At 39.1% G+C, this 23,936-nt stretch overlaps 2 protein-coding genes across 3 annotated transcripts in view; one reads left to right on the top strand and one right to left on the bottom strand.

The window, feature by feature from the left end:
- Positions 1-1,132: 1,132 nt before the first annotated feature.
- On the top strand, positions 1,133-10,905 carry LOC103249886 (FAST kinase domain-containing protein 1, mitochondrial). The gene is made up of 6 exons (XM_021707752.1): positions 1,133-1,291; positions 2,852-2,980; positions 3,944-4,057; positions 8,502-8,640; positions 9,284-9,398; positions 10,737-10,905. Exons 1-6 carry the CDS (start codon positions 1,180-1,182, stop codon positions 10,830-10,832), a joined length of 705 nt encoding a protein of 234 aa, XP_021563427.1. The 5' UTR covers positions 1,133-1,179; the 3' UTR covers positions 10,833-10,905.
- A 3,905-nt stretch (positions 10,906-14,810) lies between these two features.
- KLHL41 (kelch like family member 41) overlaps positions 14,811-23,936 on the bottom strand; it is a 16,966-nt gene continuing 7,840 nt past the window's right edge. The window contains exons 4-6 of one of the 2 annotated variants that reach the window (XM_008048501.2): positions 21,960-22,145; positions 20,305-20,451; positions 14,811-15,151 (exon numbers count right to left, since the gene is read on the bottom strand). In XM_008048501.2, coding sequence (XP_008046692.1) covers positions 15,040-15,151; positions 20,305-20,451; positions 21,960-22,145 — 445 coding nt within the window. In that variant the 3' untranslated portion in view covers positions 14,811-15,039. The remainder of the gene's footprint in view (positions 15,152-20,304; positions 20,452-21,959; positions 22,146-23,936) is intronic. The other variant, XM_021707749.1, reaches the window with a different exon arrangement.

Raw genomic sequence — 23,936 nt, forward strand, 5'->3', positions numbered from 1 at the left:
CCCAGCGTCGACCTGAGGGGCTCACGTGATCTTTCAACCTCAGCCTTCCAAGTAACTGGAACTACAGGCATGTACCACCATGCCCGGCTAATTTTTTAAAAGTATCTATTGTAGAGATGAGGTGTTGCCAAGTTGCCCAGACTGATCTCGAACCCCTGGGCTCAGGCAATCCCCTTGCCTCTGCCTCCCAAAGTGCTGAGATTACAGGTGTGTAAAAACTTTTTTTTTTTTTTGAGTTGGAGTCTCACTCTGTCGCCCAGACTGGAGTACAGTGGCACACTCACAGCCACCGCAACCTCAACCTGCTGGGCTCAGGCAGTCCTTCCACCTCAACCTTCCAAGTTGCTGGCACTACAAGTGTGCATTACCATGCCCCACTAATTTTTTATTTATTGTAGAGGTGAGGTCTCACCAAGTGACCCAGGCTGGTCTGTAACCTGTGGGCTCGGGCAGTACTCTTACCTCAGCCTCCCAAAGTGCTGGGATTATAGGCGTGACCCAATGCACTCGGCCTGTAAAAACTTTTTTATTACAGTATGATAACAACAGAAATGTTCATATACCCTTAGCATAATTGTGTGAAGTTATATGAATTGAATCACCCAGGGAATCAGTACCCGGATCAAGAAACAGAATATAGCTGGGCTCGGTGGCTCAGCCTGTAATCCCACGCTTTAGGAGGCTGAGATGAGTGAATTGCCTGAGCCCGAGGGTTCGAGACCCGCCTAGGTAACTTGGCGAGACCTCATCTCTACAACAAATCAAAAAATTAGCCAGGCGTGGTAGCGCGCACCTGTAGTTCCAGCTGCTTGGAAGGCCGAGGCAAAAGGATCACCAGAGCCCAGCAGGTCGAGGCTGCGGTGGCCAGGAGCATGCCACTGCCCTCCAGCCTGGGCAACAGAGTAAGACTCCAACTCAAAAAAAAAAAAGAAACAGAATATGACCACAGGACCCCTCTCCTCTTGGCCTTTTTTCTTGCTTCACTCCTGCCTGAGGCAACTACCTGACCACTATCCTGACTTGTCGCAGTAGAGATTAGTTTTGTCAAGGCTATGTATCATTTTTTTAAGAATCCGGCTCTACCTGAATAAAATATAACTTTATGTATAAGTGAGGCAGCTGTACATTGTAATTTGTTTAAATAATCTTAATTTTCTTTTAGGTATATTGGATCCTGTCATGTTAGTGTTTCTAGGTTTCTCTTTGGCCACACTTGAATGTTTTCCAGAAGATCTGCTAAAGGAAATTTTTAACATCAAATTCTTAGCCAGATTGGATTCTCAACTTGAAAGTATGTATCTATTTTTTCACTTATTAAATTATCACTTGTACTTTATGCCCAAGTCTCAACTCTACCTATACTGAAGTACTAAAATGTAATAACTTTTTTTTTTTTTAAGTGAGAAAGCAGGATTTATTGAGAGGACAGAGAAGCTCTCACAGTGGGAAGGGGCCCAAAGGGGTTATCCCAATAACTTTTTTATGTTTATAAAATTATTCATGCTTACTGTAGAAAATTTAGAAAACATGTGAAAGTATAAAATAGAAAATAAATTACCCATAATCTTACTACCTAGTGAAACTACTACTGTTTTGGAGTATTTCTCTTCTTTCTCTGCCCTTGTGTGTATGTTTATATACCTATATACAAATATATTTTAAAACACAATTTGGATTATTTATACATTCATTTTATTTATTTGTTTGTTTATTCATTTGCTTGTTTGTTTGTTTTTTTGTTTATTTTTGAGCTGGAGTCTCACTCTGTTGCCCAGGCTGGAGTGCAGTGGCATGCTCATGGCTACCACAGCCTCGACCTGCTGGGCCCAGGTGATCCTTTTGCCTCAACCTTCCAAGTATCTGGGACTACAGGTGTGCACTTACATGCCCAGCTTATTTTTTTATTTATTGTAGATGGGGTCGCACCAGGTTGCCCAGGTTGGTCTCAAATCCCTGAGCTCAGGCAATCCTCTCGCCTCAGCCTCCCAAAGTGCTGAGATTACAGGCTTGAGCCACCACTCCTGGCCTTATACATTCACTTTTATATGCTGCCTTTTCCATCTAACTATATTTTGAAAGATTTTTCATGCTGTTAAATGTTTTTTATGTCATGATTTTTTGTTGACCTCAAAATATACCATTATATGGATATAATAAAATGTATTTGTTATCTTATAGGTTGTTTCTAATTCCTCATTATTATAAGTAATGAATTGTTATTCATGTAATATGTGAATCATTCTTTCCTTAAGATAAATTCCTAAAGTGTGGAATATTAGGTCAATGAAAATTTTTTGTAGTATTTTTAAAAAATATAGTTTTGGCATTTGCAAGTAATGAAAACAATATAGGAATTGGTCCTAATCATGCCACTGAATGTAATAATTTTAAAATATAGGCTGGGCGCGGTAGCTCACGCCTATAATCCTAGCACTTTGGGAGGCCAAGGTGAGCAGATTGCCTGAGCCCATGGGTTCGAGTCCAGCTTGGGCAATTTGGCGAGACCTCATCTCAACAATAAATAAAAAAATTAGTCGGGCATGGTGGCGCGTGCCTGTAGTTCCAGCTACTTGGAAGGCTAAGGTGGAAGGATCACCTGAGCCCAGCAGGTTGAGGATGCGGTGGCCATAAGCGTGCCACTACATTCCAGCCTGGGTAACAGAGTGAGACTCCAACTCAAAAATAAAATTTAAAATATAAAGCACTTATGTATAAATGAAGTGATTTTATTGTATGAGAATAAAAGCATCTACCAATAGTAGAGATAAGTAAATGTAAAAAAAAAAATGGGTGTCTTTGCTAGGTCTAAGTTGTCAAATCCATTAGTGTTATTTTTTTTAATTAATTTCAGTTTTATCTTCATCTCTAAGTATGAGGGTCCAGCTTCGTCTTATGGAGTTAAACAGAGCAGTCTGCTTGGAATGCCCTGAGTTTCAGATTCCATGGTTTCACAACCGCTTCTGTCAACAATATAATAAAGGTTTGAGTTTTCTTTTGGTCAGATGCCAAAGTTTAATTCTAATGTAAATTGTTAGGTAGTACATTGTTATGTTGTTAAACCTAATCATGACACCAGATTTCCCAAGAGTGCCATGATCTGTTTCATGTTTTAGGTGAGATTTTGTAGATGAGATCTGTGTGATAAGAATTTCTTAGGCTGGGCTGCGTGGCTCAGCCTTTCATCCCAGCACTTTGGAAGGTCGAGACGAGTGAATTGCCTGAACCCGCGGGTTCAAGATCCGCCCGGGCAACTTGGCAAGACCTCGTCTGTACAATTAAAAAAAAAAAAAAATTAACTTGTCGTGATAGCCCGCACCTGTAGTTCCGGCTACTGGGAAGACTGAGACGGAAGGATCGCTGGAGCCCAGCAGGTCGAGGCTGCAGTGGCCGGGAGCGGCCGCTGCACTCCAGTCTTGGTGACAGAGTGAGACTCCAACTCAAAAAAAAAAAAAAAAAAAAAGTTTCTTAATATTTGGGACACCGAGCCGGGCTCGGTGGCTCAGTCTGTAATCCCAGCACTTTGGGATGCTGAGGTGAGTGGATTGCCTGAGCCCGCCGGTTCGAGACCTGCCTGGGCAACTTGGTGAGACCTCATCTCTACAATAAAGTAAAAAATTAGCTGGGCATGGTAGTGCACGACTGTAGTTCCAGCTACTTGGAAGGCTGAGGTGGAAGGATCGCCAGAGCCCAGCAAGTCGAGGCTGCAGTGGCCGGGAGCGGCCACTGCACTCCAGTCTGGGTGACAGAGTGAGACTCCAACTAAAAAAAAAAAAAAAAAAATTTGGGACACTAAACCTCTTTTAGTTGAGAGTAAACAATTTGTATTGAATTTAGTGGCATTATATATGGTATTGTATTGAAACTCTTATTTTTCAATTTGTAGAATTTGGGATGATTTTCATTAAAACTGATTAACTTAAATGGACTAATTATTTTTATAAAGATATTGGCAGCATGAATGGAGCACAGCAGCAGATTTATAAAATGTTAGCAGAGATACTAGGAGGAATCAATTGCATCAAAGCCTCGGTTCTTACGCCTTATTGCCACACAGTAGGTAAGTCATTGGTTGGTTGTTGGCTACTTTCAGAAAACCAAACTAATTTGAATAGAATCGTCTAATTGGTTGGAATTTTTTAATGTCTTTAAAAAGTTTTTTCAAGTTATTATCATGAACATTTCCAAACAAAGAAAAATAGAAAGAACAATACGATGAATCTTCAAGTTCCCATGGCTCAGCTTTGATAACCATGAGCATTTTGCTGTTCTTTGGGAGAAAAAAAAATTTAAGGTCAATCTTTCACCAATTCTAAATAAAACTCATATTCAGATTCACTGAATATTTCTGGATGTTCAAAAGATTCTGTCCTCTCCACTTAGTGCACTAAAATAAAGTAAATGACTTATTTGTATTTTACCATTTAAGTTCATCTTAAAAACTAAGTTGGATTATCAACCTGGATAAAAACTTCCAAAGATATTGTACTAGATGCTAACCTGATTAATCTTTTTTCTTAGGTGGTCTAGTAGTAGAAGACATTCTGATTTAACTATGGATGACATATAACTTTACTTTAAACTCTACTGTTAATAATAATAAGAAAGTTGATAGCCCTACTACATCTGTTCTTCAGGCACATCCTAGTGTTTTATTATAAAAGTAATGCTCACAGAAGTAAATGTGCTAAAATACAAATATGTTAATGATCTCTAACCCCATTACATAGAGGGTTTCAAACAATTTCAAATTACGGAGCACCAACTTTGTGACAGGCACTATGACCTGCTCTTTATTCCTATTATTCATTTCATTCTTTTTATTTGTTTATTTTCTTAATGCTTCTTTCAAACTAGAAATAATATATATCCACTGGAGAATATTTGAAAAATACAGAAAAGTGAAAAGAAGGGAAAAATTACTCAGAATAACCTGTCCCAAGGTCACACATGTCATTAATACTTAAACTAGGATCATTACATCCTAAACTTATTGTATTTCCAATTCATATTTATAACTACTGTTGTTAAGAGACTTATTTTTATATGAAAATGTATTAAAATTTTTATCAAAATAAGATTTAATTGATAATATTTGTATATAAAGATATGGTATGATTAAGACAATATATAGTATGATTAAGAACTGTGGATCAGAAACATTATATAAGGTATTAAAAAAAACACACTTTAAAAAAATTGAAACTGGGTGTGGTGGTACATGCTGAGGTGGGAGGATTGTTTGAGCCTAGAAGTTCAAGATCAACCTGGGCAATATAGCAATACCCCATCTCTAAAAAAAAACAAGAAAAATTACATGATACGTGCTTAACATAGATAAACCAGAAATGACAGATGACAGATGATCAAAAAGAAAAATTATCGATGCTGTAGCCATTGTTTGCTTTTGGTGTCTGTTTTCCTATTTCAGACTTTTTTTGAAAAACAAAAATTGACCAGGTGCAGAGGCTCATACCTGATCCCAGCACTTTGGGAGGATGAGGCAGGAGGATTGCTGGAGGCCAGGAATTCGAGACCAGCCTGGGCAACAAAGCAAGGCCTCATCTCTGCAAAAAATGAAATATCTGACAAATGATAGAACCAGGATTTGACCTAGATATTCTGTCTCCAGAATTTCTTCTTTTTTTATTTTTATTTTTAATTTATTTTATTTTTTTGCATCAGAGTCTCACTCTGTTGCTCAGACTGGAGTGCAGTGATATGCTTACAGCCACCACAGCCTCGACCTACTGTACTCAGGTGAACCTTCTGTCTCAGCCCTCCAAGTAGCTGGAACCACAGGCATACACCACCACACCTGGCAAATTTTTTGATTTATTGTAGAGGCGAGGTCTCGTCAAGTTGCCTAGGCTAGTCTCGAACTCCGGAGCACAGGCAATCTTCTCACCTCCACTTCCCAAAGTGCTGGAATTACAGACGTGAGCCACCACACCCGGCCTCTTCTTTCTTTCTTTATTTATTTTTGAGTTGGAGTCTCACTCTATCACCCAGTCTGGAGCACGGTATCACACACTTATGGCTACCACAGTCTCCACCTGCTAGGCTCAGGGATCCTTCTGCCTTAACCTTCCAAGTAACTGGGACTACAGGCGCACACCACCACACCCAGCTATTTTTTTTTTTTTATTTATTGTGGAGATGAGGTCTCGCTATGTTGCCCAGGCTAGTCTTGAATGCCTGGGCTTAGGCAATCCTCTCTCCTCTGCCTCCCAAAGTGCTAGAATTACAGGCATGAGCCACTATGCTCAGCCCCAGAATTCATTCTCTTAATGAGAGAACTATATATTTCATGTTTCATAATTAACTTGGAGATAGTTTAGCGCCCCAGTTTCTCTTATGTATAAAAAATTGATAATTAACTTTCTCTTTTCATTTATTGTTTCTTTTTCTTTTTTGTTATTTTTTTCGACAAGTTTTTGCTTTGTTACCCAGGCTGGAGTGCAGTGGTGTAGTCATAACTCACTGAATCCTTGAACTCCTGGGCTCAAGTGATCTTGCTGCCTCAGATTTTAAATATTCTGTTTTTTTAGAAAAGTGGTCTCACCCGTTGTCTGGGCTGGCCTTGACTTCTGGGCCTCAAGTGATCCTCTCCATGTTGGCCTCTCAAAAGTGCTGAGATTACAGGCATGAGCCACCACATCCAGGCTCTTTTTCTTGGTTTAAATACTTTTATGATTGTTTTTATTATGGAAAAGCTTTAAACATATGCAAAAAGTTTCAAACACGTAGAATAACAAACCCACTTTTAGGGTCAGCAGTTACCAACACCCACTCACCAGGGTTCCACCTGATTCTTTTAATTTCAGGTGGTATATCTAACAGAAAAGGATGACTTCAGAAATACAATGCCAATACCATCATTATTACTCCATAACCATTAACAATAATTTCTTAGCATCACATAGCTTTTATGTTTTGATTGTCTTTTATGTTTTATTTTACAGTTTATTTGTTCAAATTGGGATCCGAACATTACATATGGTTTTTAAGTTCTACCTTCTTCCCTTTTTTCACTTACAATTTGAGAATAATTTTTTTCTACATTCTAGACTTTTCTGATTGCAATCTTGTGGTATCATTTAATATGCTCCTGTATCCTCTGTATTGACTAGAGACCAGTAGTTATATCTAGAGTCTTGGCTAGATTTTAAGTTTTGTTGTTGTTGTTGTTTAAAGATGGGGTCTTGCTCTGTGGCCCAGGCTAAAACCTTGAACTCCTGGCCTCCCGAGTAGCTGTGTCTACAGAATCGTGCCACTGCACTCAGCAATTTTTTAATTTTATTTTTTGTAGAGACAAGGTCTTGCTTTATTGTCTAGGTTGATCTCAAACTCCTGACTTCTAGTAATCCTCCTCCCTCTACCTCCCAAAGTGCTAGGATTATAGGCGTGAGCCACTAAATCTGGCCAGATGTTTCTTTTTTTGGCCAGACTGTGTCAAGTACCTCTTATTGCATCATATCAGGAGGCACACAATACTGGTTTTCTTCTTTTTATTATATTAAGATTCATCACTGGGTTTGCGTGTTGTCGGCTTATAAGTTCAATAGAAAGTTCCGCATCAGGTTTTTACCTACTGATTTTAGCAGCTATTAATGATCACTCATTGCCTAAATTCATCATTTATAGGGGTGGCAAGGTAGCAATATTCTTCATCTATCATCCCTTCTACATTTATTAGCTGGAATTTGTCTAAGAAGAACTGTCTCATATCAACTATTTAGTTACCCTTATGTACAGTTCATATAAGAAAGGAAAAATGCTTGAATCTTTGTCTTTACTAGTTTCCAGCTGAGTTGGTTTAGCTTCCTGCAAATATGACCAAGAGACTTAAAAAGATAAAAATAAAATTATTAACATCAATATGGGTACTTGATCTCAAACCAGGCAAAATGAGGATCAAAGGGAGGCCAAACTTTACCTGTACAATGTCCACAATTGTACCCTTTTCAATAAGTAAATAAATATGTCAGTAATTCTTGCTGGTTGGTTTTTTAATTGACTGATTTCCAAAGAAAGATCAATCAATAAGAAATCTTATAAAATATGCTGGGCATGGTGGCTCATGCCTCTAATCCCAGCACTTTGGGAGGCCGAGGAGAGAGGATTGCCTGAGTCCAGGGGTTTGAGACCAGCCTGGGCAACTTGATGAGACCTCGTCTCTACAATAATTCAAGTAGTTCCAAGTAGTTCCAGCTACTTGGAAGGCTGAGGTGGAAGGATCGCCTGAGCCCAGCAGGTCAAGACTGCGGTGGCTGTGAACGTGCCAACACACTCCAGCCTGAGCGACAGAGTAAGACTCCAACTCAAAAAAAAAAAAACAACTTATAAGTTGGATTATTAGGGAGATTTATCATTCTTTCATATGTATATATATATATATATATATATACACAAACACATATGTATATATTTAAAACATATCTTAAACTTTTACCTGTCAAAATTTACCTAATTCATACTGCTAATTTCTATACTTCCTTAAGATTTTGAGTGTATCTTGGATAAAAGAAAAAAACCTCTTCCTTATGGAAGCTATAATATCACTTTGGGAAAACTACCAGAAATACACTGGGAATCAAATACACAAATAGTTGGATCAAGGCTGCCCCCAGGTGCTGAAAGGTAATTGGTTTCTTAGTTTTGGATTTTATCTAAATGCTAAATTTGGCATAATATCATGAACTCAGTTATTGAGGATTGAAAGTAGTAGAATCTGTTCCTCATACGTGTCATGCATTCTACTCTGCTTTTCTTTTCCTGTGCCTTCAGCCTTAATGTCCTTCCTGCTTCTGTCCAAAGCCTGGCAATTTCCCTAACAAAAGTGCTAAAGTAATTGTCCTCAAGTGGAAGTAAAATAGTATCTTCTTTCACACTCCCCTACTTGTCTACTTTCTCATAGCACTTAGCCACTTCCTACATTGCTTACAGTGACTTATATAAACTGAGTGTTGTCTGTTAGACTGTAAGCAGTGTCGCTTTATTTTTGCACCCTTCACTGTGCCTTATATATAGTAAGCGTGTCATCAGTATATAATAGACAAACAAGTGAATGGAAGCAGACACATATTTTCTATAATTTGGTGTAAATAAGTAGATTTGTTATTATTTACTAATTTCTTAAGTAGAAAAATAACTTGGTATATTCCTTTATATGCACTTGGCTTTTGTTAGTTTATAAACATGCAATCTTGTTCCTGAAAGTCTTGTAATTGTTCAGTTTCTCATTTTGATTTTGGCAGTAAATATTTGTTTTTATTTTACATAGGATTGCTTTGGAATTTTTGGATTCAAAAGCTTTTTGTAGAAACATCCCTCACTTAAAAGGAAAGTCTGCTATGAAAAAACGACATTTGGAGATCTTAGGCTATCGTGTAATTCAGGTATGAAGAACTTAAGTAATTCAGCTTCTAAAAAACTGTACATGTATTTCCTTTTAATATGAAAGTTCTAGAATTACCTTTTTTATATTTTAAAAAAGTTACATTAAAATGTCCCTGAAACAGATCAGGCACTGCAATCTCAGTGACTTGGAAGACTGAGGTGGCATCATTTGAGGCCAGAAGTTTGATACCATCCTGGGGAACACAGCAAGACTCTGTCTCTAAAAATTTGTTTTTAAATCAGCCAAGCATGATGGTGCACACTTGTAGTCCCACTTGGGAGGCTGAAGCAGGAGGATTGCTTGAGCCCAGGAGTTTGAGGCTGCACTGAGCCATGATCATGCCACTGTACTCTAGCCTGGACAACAGAGTAAGACCCCAATGCTTACAAAAAAAAAAGTATTCCTGAAACAGAACATATTTTCTTAGGTAGAATTAGAAATAAAAATGATCATTTCTTTTATTATCTTTAAAAGATCTGTTGATTTGTCTTATAAAGGAGAGAGGCACTGTGGACATGGAAAGAGTTAACAGAGAAAAAGACTAATCTTTGAATATGGAAGGATATATAGGAAAAAAATACCCGCTGTTGCTATTGTAGGAACAGGAAGATGAATGGAGCTGTGAGGCAGAAAAAAAGTCTTCCAGGCACTGTCAGGAAGAAGGACCCACTAGGCGTCCAAAAATGGTTCATAGGCTATGATTCATTTCATAGAATTCCTACAGCTTTGCTTAGTAGTACTTATATGTCTTCCCTGATTTTTGTTGTTGTTGCTGTAAAACAGTCATTCAAAGATACACACACACCGAGAGAGAGGCGGGGAGAGAGAGAGAGAAATTTCTACTCCCAGAGTTGTCCGAAGATTGCTCTGAAAGGGATGTTAATTTCCTTTGTAGCATTTGGGTTGGGTACCTACTGACTTATGTGGTCAATTGGAGTTAGGCACACCCTCCTGTGGTCAGGTCACTTTTGCCTCATGAAATACTGAAAGATATGTAGGAGAAAAAAAATAGGCCAGACGCGGTGGCTCATACCTGTAATCTCAGCACTTTGGGAGGTGGAGGTGAGAGGATTGCCCGAGTCCAGGGGTTTGAAACCAGTCTGGGCAATTTGGTGAGACCTCATTTCTACAATCATTCAAAAATTTAGCCTGGTTTGGTGGCACATGCCTGTGGTTCTAGCTACTTGGAAGGCTGGAGCAGAAGGATTGAGGTTGAGGCTGCAGTGGCCATGAGCATGCCAGTGCACTCCAGCCTGGGTGACAGAATGAGACTCCGACTCAGAAAATAAGAAATAAAAATAAAACGCTCATTCAAGCTACATTACTTGTTTTACAGATTCCTCATTTTGAATGGAACTCTATGGTACTGTCAAAAAAGGATGCTCGGATGGACTACCTGAGAGAACGTATATTTGGAGAAGGCAAATCATGATTGTAGTTTTTATTTAAAGTGAGTTATCATGGTGTGTCATAGGACTTGCTTTAATTAAGTGGCCTGCCTCAATGAAAAAATAATAGATACAGGTATCCTGGAGTGGGAACATGTCTGGTATGTTTGAGAAAAACAAGAGATTCAGAACAAGTAGGGAGAAACAGGAGTCAGGGCTAATTCTGAGTTTTTGTCCTAAGCATCTAAAAGGATGTCATGACCATTAAGTGGGATGTGGGAGTCTATGGAAAGAGCAAGATGGGGAAGGTGGTGGGGGTGGATCACAAGTTTGTTTTAGTCATGTTGCGTTTGTGATGCCTTTTAAACATCTAAGTGGATATATCCAACAGAATTTAGTAAATGAGTTTGGAGGTCAGGGAAGAGGTCTAGGCCCCAGGTATAAATTTGTAAGTTGTCAGCAGTATTTAATGTCATGAGCCTAGATGGAATCACTTAAGATGTGATTAGACAAGAGTGTATATGGAGGAGAGGTCTGAGGACTGAGCTCTGGGCCACCCCAACCTTAAAAGATCAAGAGGAGGAAGAGGAATCAGCAAAGTAGACTGACCAGGGGTGGCCAATGAGGTAGGAGGAAAAGTCAGAAAAGGTGGTAATATTTCCTAGAAGTCAAGTGGAAAACCATCTTGAGGAGGAGGTGAGTAGTTACGTTAGATGATGCTGATAGGTAAGATAAGAGGAGGACTCGGAAATGCCCACTAAATTTAGTAAATGAAAATCATTAGTACCTTGAAAAGAGTCATTTTGAAGTGGTGGGTGTGAAAGCCTGACTGATTCAAGAGAAAGTGGAAGGAGCTGGTGTTTTCTTCTAAATAGAGGCAAAGAAATGGGGAGGTAGCTGAATGGACCAACCTTACATGGTGTGGTCCTACACATGCTGATGGAATAATGATTTTATTTGTCTGTTTCACACACATTTACCCAATACAGTGGTTACTCAGGGTCTACTCTGTGATATAATCCCCAGCCCTTCCTCCAAGAGTGATATATTTGTGCTCAGCTAAAAGTTAATGTTATACCCTCAGGCTACCTGGTTGGGGTAGAGATAATTGGCCATCAGAAACTAGGCTATCTTCTGACTCCATGACCCTTTAAGTTCACTCTGGTCCCACAATAAGTTGCTGGCCAGGGGGCCTTCAATCATAAGCATAGCTTTAAAAGGTGTCCTGCATGTAATTTGTTCCATTGATATTTGGCTTAGGCTTAGTTGAAGTACATGTTTCAAATATTCAGTGACCCTGCATGACTTGAGCCGCAATACTTAATGATTTTGCAAAATGTGAATTTCACAGAACCTTCTGTGAAAAAATAGAACCAGAATAGTAAGTGAAAGATGTTGCCTTGTAACCAGTCTCCCTCCTTCTGAATTTCTTCATGATATTCAGTATATTAACGGAAATGTTAAATTCTAAGTGTTTAATTTTCATGAATGTGTTCTACTTCTCAAGCAAGTGATAACAAGACCTAAGCCCTTGAATAGGTTAATACTCTGCAACTTTTAGAATAAAATGATTAGGCTAATGAGGATTATAAATTGTTTCTTTTGGATAGAAATACTTGATAATTCAGTTATTGTACACTTGAGGTACATGGAAATCTTGATAACCCTGAGGTACCTTTCACTGACTGTTAACACATGATCTAACCTTTTACTCTCCTTTCTCTAGGTGCTTCAAATGTTTTCATTATATGTATATATTGTTATATCTAAATTACTCTGTTATAAACAAAGCATTTTTTCATTGAGATGTAATTTATACACCATAAAATTCACCCTTCAAAAGTGTAAGATTCAATTTTTTTTAGTATATTTGTGCAACCATCACCACTAATTCCAGAAAAATTTCATCATCCCTAAAAGAAACTCCGTAAAAAGCATTATTTTTGTAACTTAATTTTTCATCTACATAGATTTGCAGTTTCTCCCCAAAAGTAACTGGTAAGCACTTATAACAGTGTTATTGCCCAGATGTGCATCTCTGGGCACCATAATCCCTGCCTCCACCATCCTTCTCCCCACATTTTTTTTTTAGTTAGAGTATAACTCTGTTGCCCAGACTGGAGTGCAATAGCATGACCCTGGCTTACTGTGGTAAGCCTCAACCTCCTAGACTCAGGCAATCCTTCCATCTTAACCTCCCGAGTAGCTGCAACCACAGGCTCAAGTGATCTTCCAGCCTCAGCTTCCCTAAATGCTGAGATTACAGGTGTAAGACACCATGCCCACTCTTATGATTTTTCCTTTCCTTTTTTTTTTTTAAGAGACAGGGTCTCGCTTTGTCACCCAGACGGTGTGCAGTGGTGTGATCTTGGCTCACTGCAGCCTCCACCTCCTGGGCTCAAGCAGTCTTCCTGCTTCAGCCTCCCAAGTAGCTAGGACTAGAGGTGTGTGCCTAATTTCTTAAGTTTTTGTAGAGTTGGAGTCTTACTACGTTGCTCAGACTGGTCTTGAACTCCTGGCCTCAAGCAATCCTTCCCCCTCAATCTTCCAAAGTGCTGGGATTATAGGTGTGAGCCACTACTCCCAGCCTGAGTCTATATTTATAAGTGACCCCTTCTATTGCTTTCCTAATAACACTTTATGTGTTGAAGAAAAGTAGGGTTTTCAGCTATTGGGATTTGTTGATACTATACTCATGGTATAACTAAGAGCAATATTTTCCAATGCAGATAAGTGATCAGGATTCTACTTGAAATACCTAAAATAAAGTGGGTTTTTGTTAAATATGTTTCTATATGTATGGTAGAGAAAATAAAACTGTATGAACACTTAAATCTGTTAAATCTGTTCTATATGCAAGTGCTTGATAAATGATCATGAATGACCCAAATTAGTCCCAAGTCAAGCTTCTCAGAAAATAACATGTGTAAAGATAAAAGTCAAATATATGTCTAGGAAAGCCATGTTGGCCAGGCGCTGTGGCTCACAATTGTAATCCCAGCACTTTGGTAGGCTGAGGAGAGACGATTGCCTGAGCCCACAGGTTTGAAACCAGTCTAGGCAACACGGCAAGACCTCGTCTCTACAATAAATAAAAAAATTAGCCAGGCATGGTTGTGCATGCCTGTAGTTCCAGCTACTTAGAAGGCTGAGGCAGAAAGATCGACTGAACCCAGCAGGTCGAGGCTGCGATGCCTGAGCATGCTACTGCACTCCAGCCTGGGTGACAGAATGAGACTGTGACTCAAAATAGAAAGAAAGAAAACCATGTGAGACCCATAAATTGGTATGGCTAAGAGAAAAGTGATGATTAATTGATGTCTTGCATAGAGGTGACTGAGGAGTTAACTTACTGCAGAAGAAGCAGTGGCTGTAGCGCCCCACATCCCAGAAAAATGGAATAATACAGTCACTTTCCTTGCTATCAGAAATTTAGCAAATAGGTAGCTCTTTCATGAAAAGTATAGCTAAAATGTAAACCAGCGAATACACACCCTTCTCCACATCACCCACTGCCCCCAGTTTCTGCTCTTGATTGAGGGTGGAGAATCAATCTCCACCCTCCTGCCACAGATGCTGTAGTTAATGGCTTGAAGACTGTGATTTACTGGTTTTATGCTTAAAATTTTTTAAATTTGATTTAGAAACCACAATATGCTACTGTTGTAAAAAGAATGGAGAAAAAAAGGCCCTCTGAATTTGATTACTTTTACTTAAAGACTTTTCCCCTTCAAATGAGACCCATTGATTTTACTTCTAAATAGCATTTCTGAAACCTTAAGGCATATAATCTTTAACATAATGTGCAGGATTCTTGCCATCTTGAAACATGAGGAAAGGTTTTGGATATTTTAAGTATTTTTTTTACTGTAGTTGTATATATTTCATTCTCTACCTCTATTTGTAATAGAAAATGAATGTAGAGGTATCCTAACAATGCAGATAAAACAATTTGTAAACAATTCAAATTTAGAAACTTCCTTTACAATCTACTAAGTGAGACAGATTCACAAAAGAAATAATTTGTTCAAGAATCTTTAATTTATTATTAGAAAATGATTCTAAAACACTGATCATGACACTAAAGATTCAATGACTTTGAGGTTTTGATACCTACTGCTCATCTCTTAGACAGTAATTTCCTGAATAATTTCTACATGAGTCTCTGTACAAGCTTTTGAAAAACTGAATAAATTAAAGCCCCATTAAACCAAACAAACCACCTCCCAATCTATTGTTTTGTCGTCTTGTTTATAGTTTAGACAGTTTGAAGAGATTTAAACGTGTTGCTAGGCAACTAGCTCCTGAAGCATAACGTATTTCCTTCAACATCCCGGCCCATTCTTTTTTATCATCTTCATACCTGATGGAGGGAAAAAAAAACAATCAGTAAGAAGCTTTAGTTCTATGGGTTTCCCTGTGTTCAGTATACAAACGTGGTTCTTTTAAAAAAAAAAAAAAAAAAAAAAACCTAGTGGCTCTTACTCAGAGGAAGATGCACTTGCCTTGTAGAATAACACTTGAATTTCTCCCAAATGTACATTCTCTGGATTAGCATATGCCTGAACTACTGCCATAATATTGAATCTGGATGCCTAGGCAGTTCAGCCTTCTCTGGAAATCAGGGACTGCTTAGAGAAGAGGAGTAATAGACAACTAGGCAGTTAATCGATCAGTCACCTTTAGACTGATAATGATGGCTGGTCTCTGAGTCAACATAGCAGACTCTTCCTTAAGGGAAAGAACTGGGGAAGAGCAGGTACTGTTAGCAGCCTTAATTATGACTTCAGTTGTTCCTATATACTATTGCCTAGCATGGCACCTGATACAAAGTGGTTACTTTATAAAAATTTGTTCCCTTTCCCCTTTATTGCTCTGTTTGAAGACTACTCTTAGACTTTGTGCTTGACTTTAGGTAAGAACTGGTCTTCCTCTCTGAATATTCAAGGTTATAAGTTATAGACAACTTGACCCATGTTTTACAATGTGTGCCTAATATGTCTCCTCTGCCTGATGCCTGGAATGTTTTCTGTGTGAGAAACTCCTAAACGTTGCCTTATTTTGGAAGCTTTCTCGCCGTCCTCAAGCAGAGTTTGTTGCTTTTTCTTCATTTCTCACCTAGTTCTTTGTATGGTATTTATTATAGCAAGTGTCATTCTATTTTTTCTGTATCTGTGTTCTCAACAAGCCAATAGGTATGTGAGGACAAGAAATATGTTTATCCGCCTTAATATCTTTTCTTCTCCAGAAGCTGTCAAGACTTGGCACATAAGAAATACCCCATGTCATTCTATGATGAATGAATGAGATTTAAAATATTATTAAAATTAGCTAGTACCTACATAAGGTATGTGCTGGCTTAATTTCAACAGTGTTCTAAATTTAATTATCAATAACTGTGCATTGAGTGATTCTTCTGTAAAGGAAAGCAGGCAAAAATATTTTACTACTAATAAAGAGAAGAACTTTAATTACATAAAATTTAGGACAACAAATTAAGAGGTAGACAATATTTTTTTCTTTTTTAGTCAGATTCTCACTCTGTCACTCAGGCTGGAGTGTACCCCAGCATTGACCTGCTGGGCTCAGGCAATCTTTCCACCTCAGCCTTCTAACTAACTGGAATGACAGGTGTGCGCTACCATACCCGGCTAATTTTTTGATATATTGTAGAGACGAGGTCTCACCAAGTTGCCCAGGCTGATCTCGAATCCCTGGACTCAGGTGATCCTCTCGCCTCAGCCACTCAAAGTTCGGGGATTAGAGGCTTGAACCACTGTACCTGACCAACAATAATTTTAAATGACTTAAGGAAAGTGACCATATTTAAGCAATAGGAGGTTAGGATTAAATGAGGCTTAAAGATGTTTGCTTCCTGGCAGTTATGTCTTTACTTTCAGAATAACTTCAAGAAAAAAAAATACAAGAATGGAATTTTTTTTTTACTCATCATAGTAAGAGGGTCTGTAGGTTGAGGAATGTGGTATAGTGAGAGTTTTCATCTTTGCATGTGGGGAGAGAGAGGTTCACCAGGAAGTCAAGGGCAAGTAGGCAGCCTGCCTTTCTCTAGCCCCTTGTCTCTCAACTTGAACACACATCCAAGTTACCTGGAGGGTTTCTTAAAACACACATTGCTGAACCCCATCACTTCCAGAGTTTCTAATTCAGGAGGTAATTGTGAGGCTTGAGAATCTACATTTCTAATAAGTACCAGGTGATGTTGATGCTGCTCAAACTTAACTGCACAGAGATGTTAAAGATACCTAACCCTCAGTCCTACCCCCAGAGATTGTCTTAATTGGCATAGTCTGGGCATTGGACTTGCTTTTGTTTTTTCTTGTTTTTGAGGGCGAGAAAGCAGAAGTTATTAAGAAGACGAAAAAGCTCCCAAGTGGGAGGGGATCTGAAAGAGGGTTGCCCAGCATCAGACTGTTTAAAGCTCCGAGTGATTCTAATATGCAGCAAAGTTTGACAATCCTGCTCCAGATATTACCCCAAAATAGAAAATATCAGAATCTAAAGTTGACAGCCAAGAAGGTAGTGATGAATGCTCCCTCCTCCCTTTCCCCAGTCTACTGGTCCCCAAACTTGTCTGTACATATAGAAACATCCAGGGATCTTTTAAAATGTCCAGGCCAGGTGCGGTGGCTCATGCCTATAATCCCAGCACTTTGGGAGGCCAAGGTGAGAGGATTGCCTGAGCCTGCGGGTTCGAGACCAGCCTGGGCAACTTGGCGAGACCTCGTCTCTACAATAAATCAAAAAATTAGCCAGGCATGGTGGCGTGTGCCTGTAGTTGCAGCTACTTGGAAGGCTGAGGCGGAAGGATCGCTGGCACCCAGCAGGTCGAAGCTGCGGTGGCCAGGAGCCACCACTCCAGTCTGGGCCACTGCACTCCAGTCTGGGCGACGGAGTGAGACTCCAACTCAAAAATAAGTAAATAATAAATAAATAAAATGTCCAAAGCTTAGACCACACCCCAGACCAATTAAATCACAGTCAATAGGGGTGAGCCAGAGGCATTAGTATTTTTTGAAGTACCCTAAGTGGTTCCACTGTGCAGGCAAGTTTGGGAACCACTGCCCTAATCACAAACTAAACCACAATTAGAGCGGATTCCTTCTTCAGGTTCCCCTCAGCAAGGTAAAGGCCATTCTTAGCAGGAGATGCTATACTTTCCTTTGCTACCTATATCTTTTTCCTGCTGGGACATCATGACTACTCTTAGGAATCAGGGTGGCTTGTGTGAGGTTCCAATGATTGACAGCACAATTCCTTAACATCAGTGTTTCTCAACCCTGGCTGCACATTAGAATCATCTGGGTTGGTTTTAGGAACTAGAGATACTCCAGAAATTTGGATATAATTATTCTATGTTAAGGCCCAAGCAGTGATGTTGTTTAAAAGCATCCTAGATGATTGTAACATACAACCAGAGTTGAGAATCACTGCCTACTTATACTTGGTACCTGGCCCTGTTTTCCAAAAATCTTAACCTTCCCAGACGTCATTAACCCTCGACACAGCTGGTTAATATTACAACTTAAGGAAATAATGTCTGATGCCCCAGGTCATTGTTTTGTTAAGTTCCCAGCTTTTTAGTCCTCCAGTCTACCGTCTGGTAATAAGGCAATTCTGGTTCAGGTATAAGACAAATAATATCCACTTTCCACTCTCAGGCTTAGTGCCATGGCTTCACTGATCAGGTATAAATGGTACTCTTCTAAAGCTGTACTTATAAACTTAAATGTGCAAGCAGAGCACCTGGGAATCTTGTTAAGATACAGATTCTGATTCAGAGGTCTGGGATTCTGCATTTCTAGGAAGCTCTCGAGAGACACTAATGCTGCTATTCCACATCTCATACTTTGAATAGCAAGGCTTTGAACAATCTGATGACAGGCCAGGGAAAGGTATCCAGCCTTGTAAGTGGGGCTGGCCTTTAAGCTGACAGGGAAGCATGAGCCTGGTACTTTCTGGATGAGTGCGCAGCATGAATTCACTCATGCTCACCTCAGGCCCCTGGGATCTAACTCCTGTAGACTTAGACAAGCAAGCACAGTGTCTGGGCACAAGCAACAGGGGCCATTCAGCAGACGTGCGGTATCCTGATGGTTACCAGACTTCTACACGTCACACACCCTGCCTGATTCTGTGACTCCACTACACACACTAAACTTTGTTTGTGAGACTTCCTGGATACATACTGGTCTCCATGTGACATTCACTGCATTAGACATTATGGTACAATGTCTCCCCACACCCCACTCCTTAAAAACATTCATTTAAAAAATCCTGACTAAAATAGTTCAATTGAGTAACAATTGCAAGTGTTATTCAAACTTGGGAGAACTGCCCAGCACCTATCTGTTAGGTAAAATGCATTGCTACTTTCACTTTTTTCCTTTTTAGAAAGGCATGTGTTAGCTGAATCCTCACACAATTGAAAGACTGTTTAAATTAGATTCAAAACAGAACTAATGAATTCATAGGAGGTTAAAAGTTTCTTCAGAAATCGGTTTTCTGAGGAAATAAACTACTCTCCGGAGTGAAGAGGCCCTCACTGAAGTGGATGCCTAGAGCATTACACTTTTTGAACTGGAATGGCACCTAAAGGATCAAAGGTCCAACTCTAATTTTACTGTAAGAAACAGGCCTAGCTGGGCTCGGTGGCTCAGCCTGTAATTCTGTGCCTTTGGGAGGCTGAGGTGAGTGGATTGCCTGAGCCCGCGGGCTCGAGACCCGCCTGGGCAGCGAGACCTCATCTCTACAATAAATAAAAAAATCAGCCGGGCATCGTAGCGTGTGCCTGTAATTCCCGCTGCTTGGAAGGCTGAGGTGGAAGGATCGCCAGAGCCCAGCAGGTTGAGGCTGCGGTGGCCGGGAGCGGCCACTGCACTCCAGTCTGGGTGACAGAGTGAGACTCCAACTCAAAAAAAAAAAGAAAAAAGAAAAGAAACAGGCCTAGCCAGTCACAGTGGCTCACACCTGTAATCCCAGCACTTTGAGAGGTGGAAGCGAGAGGATTGCCTGAATTCAGGGATTGGAGACCAGCCTGGACAACTTGGCAAGACCTCGTCTCTACAATAAACCAAAAAATTCGCTGGGCATGATGGCACACGCCTGTAGTTGCAGCTACTTGTGAGTCTGAAGTATCACCAGAGCCCAGCATGTGGAGGCTGCAGCAGCTGTGAGCGTGCCACTGCACTACAGCCTGGGTGCCAGAGTAAGACTCCAACTCAAAACCAAAACCAAACCAAAACAAAACAACAACAAAAAAACAGGCCTAAATAACTTCAGTCCCAAGCTCAAGGTCACAGCTAATTAGAATCATGACTTGATCAAATAAGTGACATGTGACGTGCAAAAGTTCAATTAGCCTTGAAGTGTTTAGTCTACTACCAAGAAGTTGTTTGCTGGCAAAGTCTGGTTTATTATTTACTACAAAATTGTTTATCGATTATCAGCTATCTGATTTAATATGTAGTTCGGAAAATTGGAGTGATGAGAACTTACTTCCATATGTCATTGACTTCAGTGGGTGCAAACTCTTTAGATTCCAGTTGAATCATAGCAAAACCACCAATGGCATACAGGGATCCAGCCAGGCTGACCAAGCTGATGGAGCTTCTTTCTTGGGGAAATTCTGCCATTACTTCCCATCTAGGTATCATTGCACATACAAAAATAATATATGTACATTATAGAAAATCTGAAAGTACAGAAACGTATACAAGAAAACAAATATTCTCATAATCATACCTTCTAGACATAATCACAAGCAACATTTTGGTGTAATTTTTTCATCTTTAAAAAAAGCAAGCAAGCATCCATACATATGAATAAAGAAGAAAGAGTAGTTACAGTTTTGTGTGCTGCTCTTTAACTTATATCATGAGTGGTTTCCTATATTTCATAGTGTTACAAAATATTTTTATCTTTAACTTATATCATGAGTGGTTTCCTATATTTCGTAGTGTTACAAAACATTTTTAATGATCACTAGATCTTGTTTCATAAAAATTCCTTGTGATTTTCAGATACTAAAGTCTATTTTGTAATCAGACATGTGTATATGGTTCCTTAAAAAAAAAGTAATAATACGGTCAGACTTGATGGCTCAGCCTGTAATCCCAGCACTTTGGGAGGCTGAGGCGAGTGAATTGCCTGAGCCCGCAGGTTCGAGACCAGACTGGGCAACTTGGTGAGACCTCATCTCTACAAAAAAAAAAAAGTAGTAACAGTGCTCTTTTTTTCTTCATTACTAAACCAGGAGTATAAAAAGTATGTTCTCATTCAGATGTGTGAGCTCAAAAACATTTTAAAGATCAATTTTATATGAATAATATCTGTCACCGGGTGTGGTAGCTCACAACTGTAATCACAGCACTTTGAGAGGCAGAGGCGAGAGAATTGCTTGAGCCCAGGGGTTCAAGACCAGTATGGGCAACTTGGTGAGACCTCATCTCTACAATTAAAAAAAAAAAATAGCCTAGTGTGGTGGCGTGTGCCTGTAGTTCCAACTACTTGGAAGGCTGAGGTGGAAGATCGCCTGAGCTCAGCAGGTCGAGGCTGCAGTGGCTGTGAGCATGCCACTGCACTCTAGCCTGGGTGATAGAGTGAGACTCTGACTCAAAAACAAACAAAAAAGAATATCTGTCAAATATCTTTTCACATTAAGTTAACAGAAGGTTAAAAATGAACATTTTCAGAAAATTTAAAGAACAAAAGGAATTAAAACTTCTGAAATATTTATACTTTACAAATATCAATCACTAACAAGTTAAGTGAATATCTTTTCATCCTTAAAGAAACTACATACTTAAAATCAAGTAACTCTATAAAGACATGTATATCCATCAACAATTATTCAGAAGTATTACCTTTGCCTTACTAAATTCAGAAGGCTAAGTTAATAACAAGTAAGGATAAATAGAGTATGCCAACATTAGCTTGAGGGGCATGTGTTCCAAATTACAAACACAGAATGCATCAAAATGTTAGAAGAGTGTTACACTCTAACAGCAAAAGAAACTCAGATGAAAATACTTCCTCTTTAATCTATAGCTCCCGGCCCTCCCCCGGATATCCCAATTAGAAAGCTTACTTTTTATCTAAAGTTAACAAAATGTACAGTAGGTCATATGCTGTACTGAGATACAGCAACTCACTTATTGCTTGTTAGGTCAAAAGCTTCAACTGAAGCTGAAAGACCGTCTTCAGTGACACCTCCCGCAACCACTATTTTGCCTTTATGGACTGCCACTCCAAACATGGAACGAGGAGTTTTCATTGGAGCCAGGTCTTTCCAGTCTCCTTTTTTAGGGTTGAAGATAAACACCCTGTTTGTACATTTTCTGTAAACATAAAACAACAGAAACAACAAATGTATGTAGTAGGGCAGAGGATCAGAAAATCTCCAAAGAATTCTTAATCTGAACATATGCCACTAAGCAAAGACAATTCCAAAAGGAGGACCAAAACAATTTTATAACAGTTATACGACCAGAAGGTAGGGTGTCTTACTTCTGGACAACTTAGAAGCCCAAGCACAGTAGATTACTGTCTACTAAATTCAACAAGAGATATTTTTTAACTCCATTTGAGTAAAAAAATAAAATAAACCTTTTATTATGCCTCAATAACAAAAAATGTTTATTATCTGAGTATTTTCAGAATGAATCAGTTAACTTTAAAAATCATTTATATAAATGAATATATCTATTTTAAATTTAACAAATGTAACACTTCATTTTACACTACCACTAGTATACCAAATGCATTTTAAGAAATCTGGAACTACAAATTAGATAACGAATCAGCTTGGCTAATGAGTAACGAGAACAATTTTATATGCTAAATGCTACTAGAAGAATCTGGATTCATTTGAATTATTGTTCTTAGTATGTTCCTTATGGTTCCTTAAAGTTATCTATAATTTAGTGACGAGGTTTCAGAATTCCAAATAGTAACTGATTAATTGGATGTATTTGGTGATTTAAAAAAACACTAACTTTTGTGAGAACAATTTTTTTGTTTATTTTATTGGGGAAGATTTTTTTTTTCTGCCCCAATAAAATTTATAGAAGGTTAGACATCTGGAGTAGAAGCATTTCCTCTAATACTTGACTATGGGTAGTACTTGAAAACTTCTTAGCTGGGCGCAGTGGCTCACGCCTATAATCCCAGCACTTTGAGAGGCAGAGGTGAGAGGATTGCCTGAGTCCAAAGGTTTGATACCAGCCTGGGCAATGTGGCAAGACCTTGTCTCTACAATAAATAAAAAATTAGCTGGGAGTGGTGGTGTGTGCCTGTGGTTTCAGCTACTTGGAAGGCTGAAGTGGAAGGATTGCCTAAGCCCAGCAGGTCGAGGCTGCGGTGGCTGTGAGCATGCCACTGCGCTCCAACCTGGGCGACAAGAGTGACACTCCAACTTAAAACAAACAAACAAAAAAACTTGATAAAAGCATTATCCAGAATCATGTTCTTCAAATTTGTTAGCAGGAACTAGTGCTATTCAGTGCTTACTTTTAGATAATGACTCATTTCAAAGTTCTTGACATTGACATTTGTTAAGCAATGTTATCTTGGTTCATCATATTCTCAAGATTAATATATTCTTACTGACAAGAACTTTATACTTCTTACTGACGTATCAATTTCCTAGTTACTAATGCTACTTGAAGGAAACAATTTAAATCATTTGGCGCAAGGTTCCTGTATTTCCAAAGTTGGAACACCCTGTAGTAGTGATTTTCCATTCCATTTACTAAGGAAAAATGCCCAAAATAAGATTTGGCACCAAGCGAGCTTAAAATATAACTTCCTTTAAATTTGATAGGAATAGCTGGGATTAAGGAGGATATCAAAATTTCAGAATATATTACCTTTGAGTGTGGGCAGATTGCATAAAAACCATTGCTTTATATATATTTATTTTTTATTTGATTTTTTAAGAAATAGATATTGCCGGGCTCGGTGGCTCAGCCTATAATCCCAGCGCTTTGAGAGGCTGAGGTGAGTGAATTGCCTGAGATCGCAAGTCCGAGACCCACCTGGGCAACTTGGCGAGACCTCATCTCTACAATAATCAAAAAATTAGCCGGGCGTGGTAGCGCGTGCCTGTAGTTCCAGCTACTTAGAAGGCT

The sequence above is a fragment of the Carlito syrichta genome, unplaced genomic scaffold (assembly GCF_000164805.1).
Source record: "Carlito syrichta isolate Samal-C Ts95f unplaced genomic scaffold, Tarsius_syrichta-2.0.1 Scaffold123781, whole genome shotgun sequence".
In the NCBI taxonomy this organism is placed as follows: domain Eukaryota; kingdom Metazoa; phylum Chordata; class Mammalia; order Primates; family Tarsiidae; genus Carlito; species Carlito syrichta.

Bases quoted from the DNA above. Each gene is read 5' to 3' on its own strand.
- LOC103249886 (XM_021707752.1), top strand. From the start codon at position 1,180: ATGTTAGTGTTTCTAGGTTTCTCTTTGGCCACACTTGAATGTTTTCCA. The intron at 2,981-3,943 runs GTTTGAGTTTTC...ATTTTTATAAAG, and splicing joins CTGTCAACAATATAATAAAG to ATATTGGCAGCATGAATGGA. The intron at 9,399-10,736 runs GTATGAAGAACT...CTTGTTTTACAG, and splicing joins TAGGCTATCGTGTAATTCAG to ATTCCTCATTTTGAATGGAA.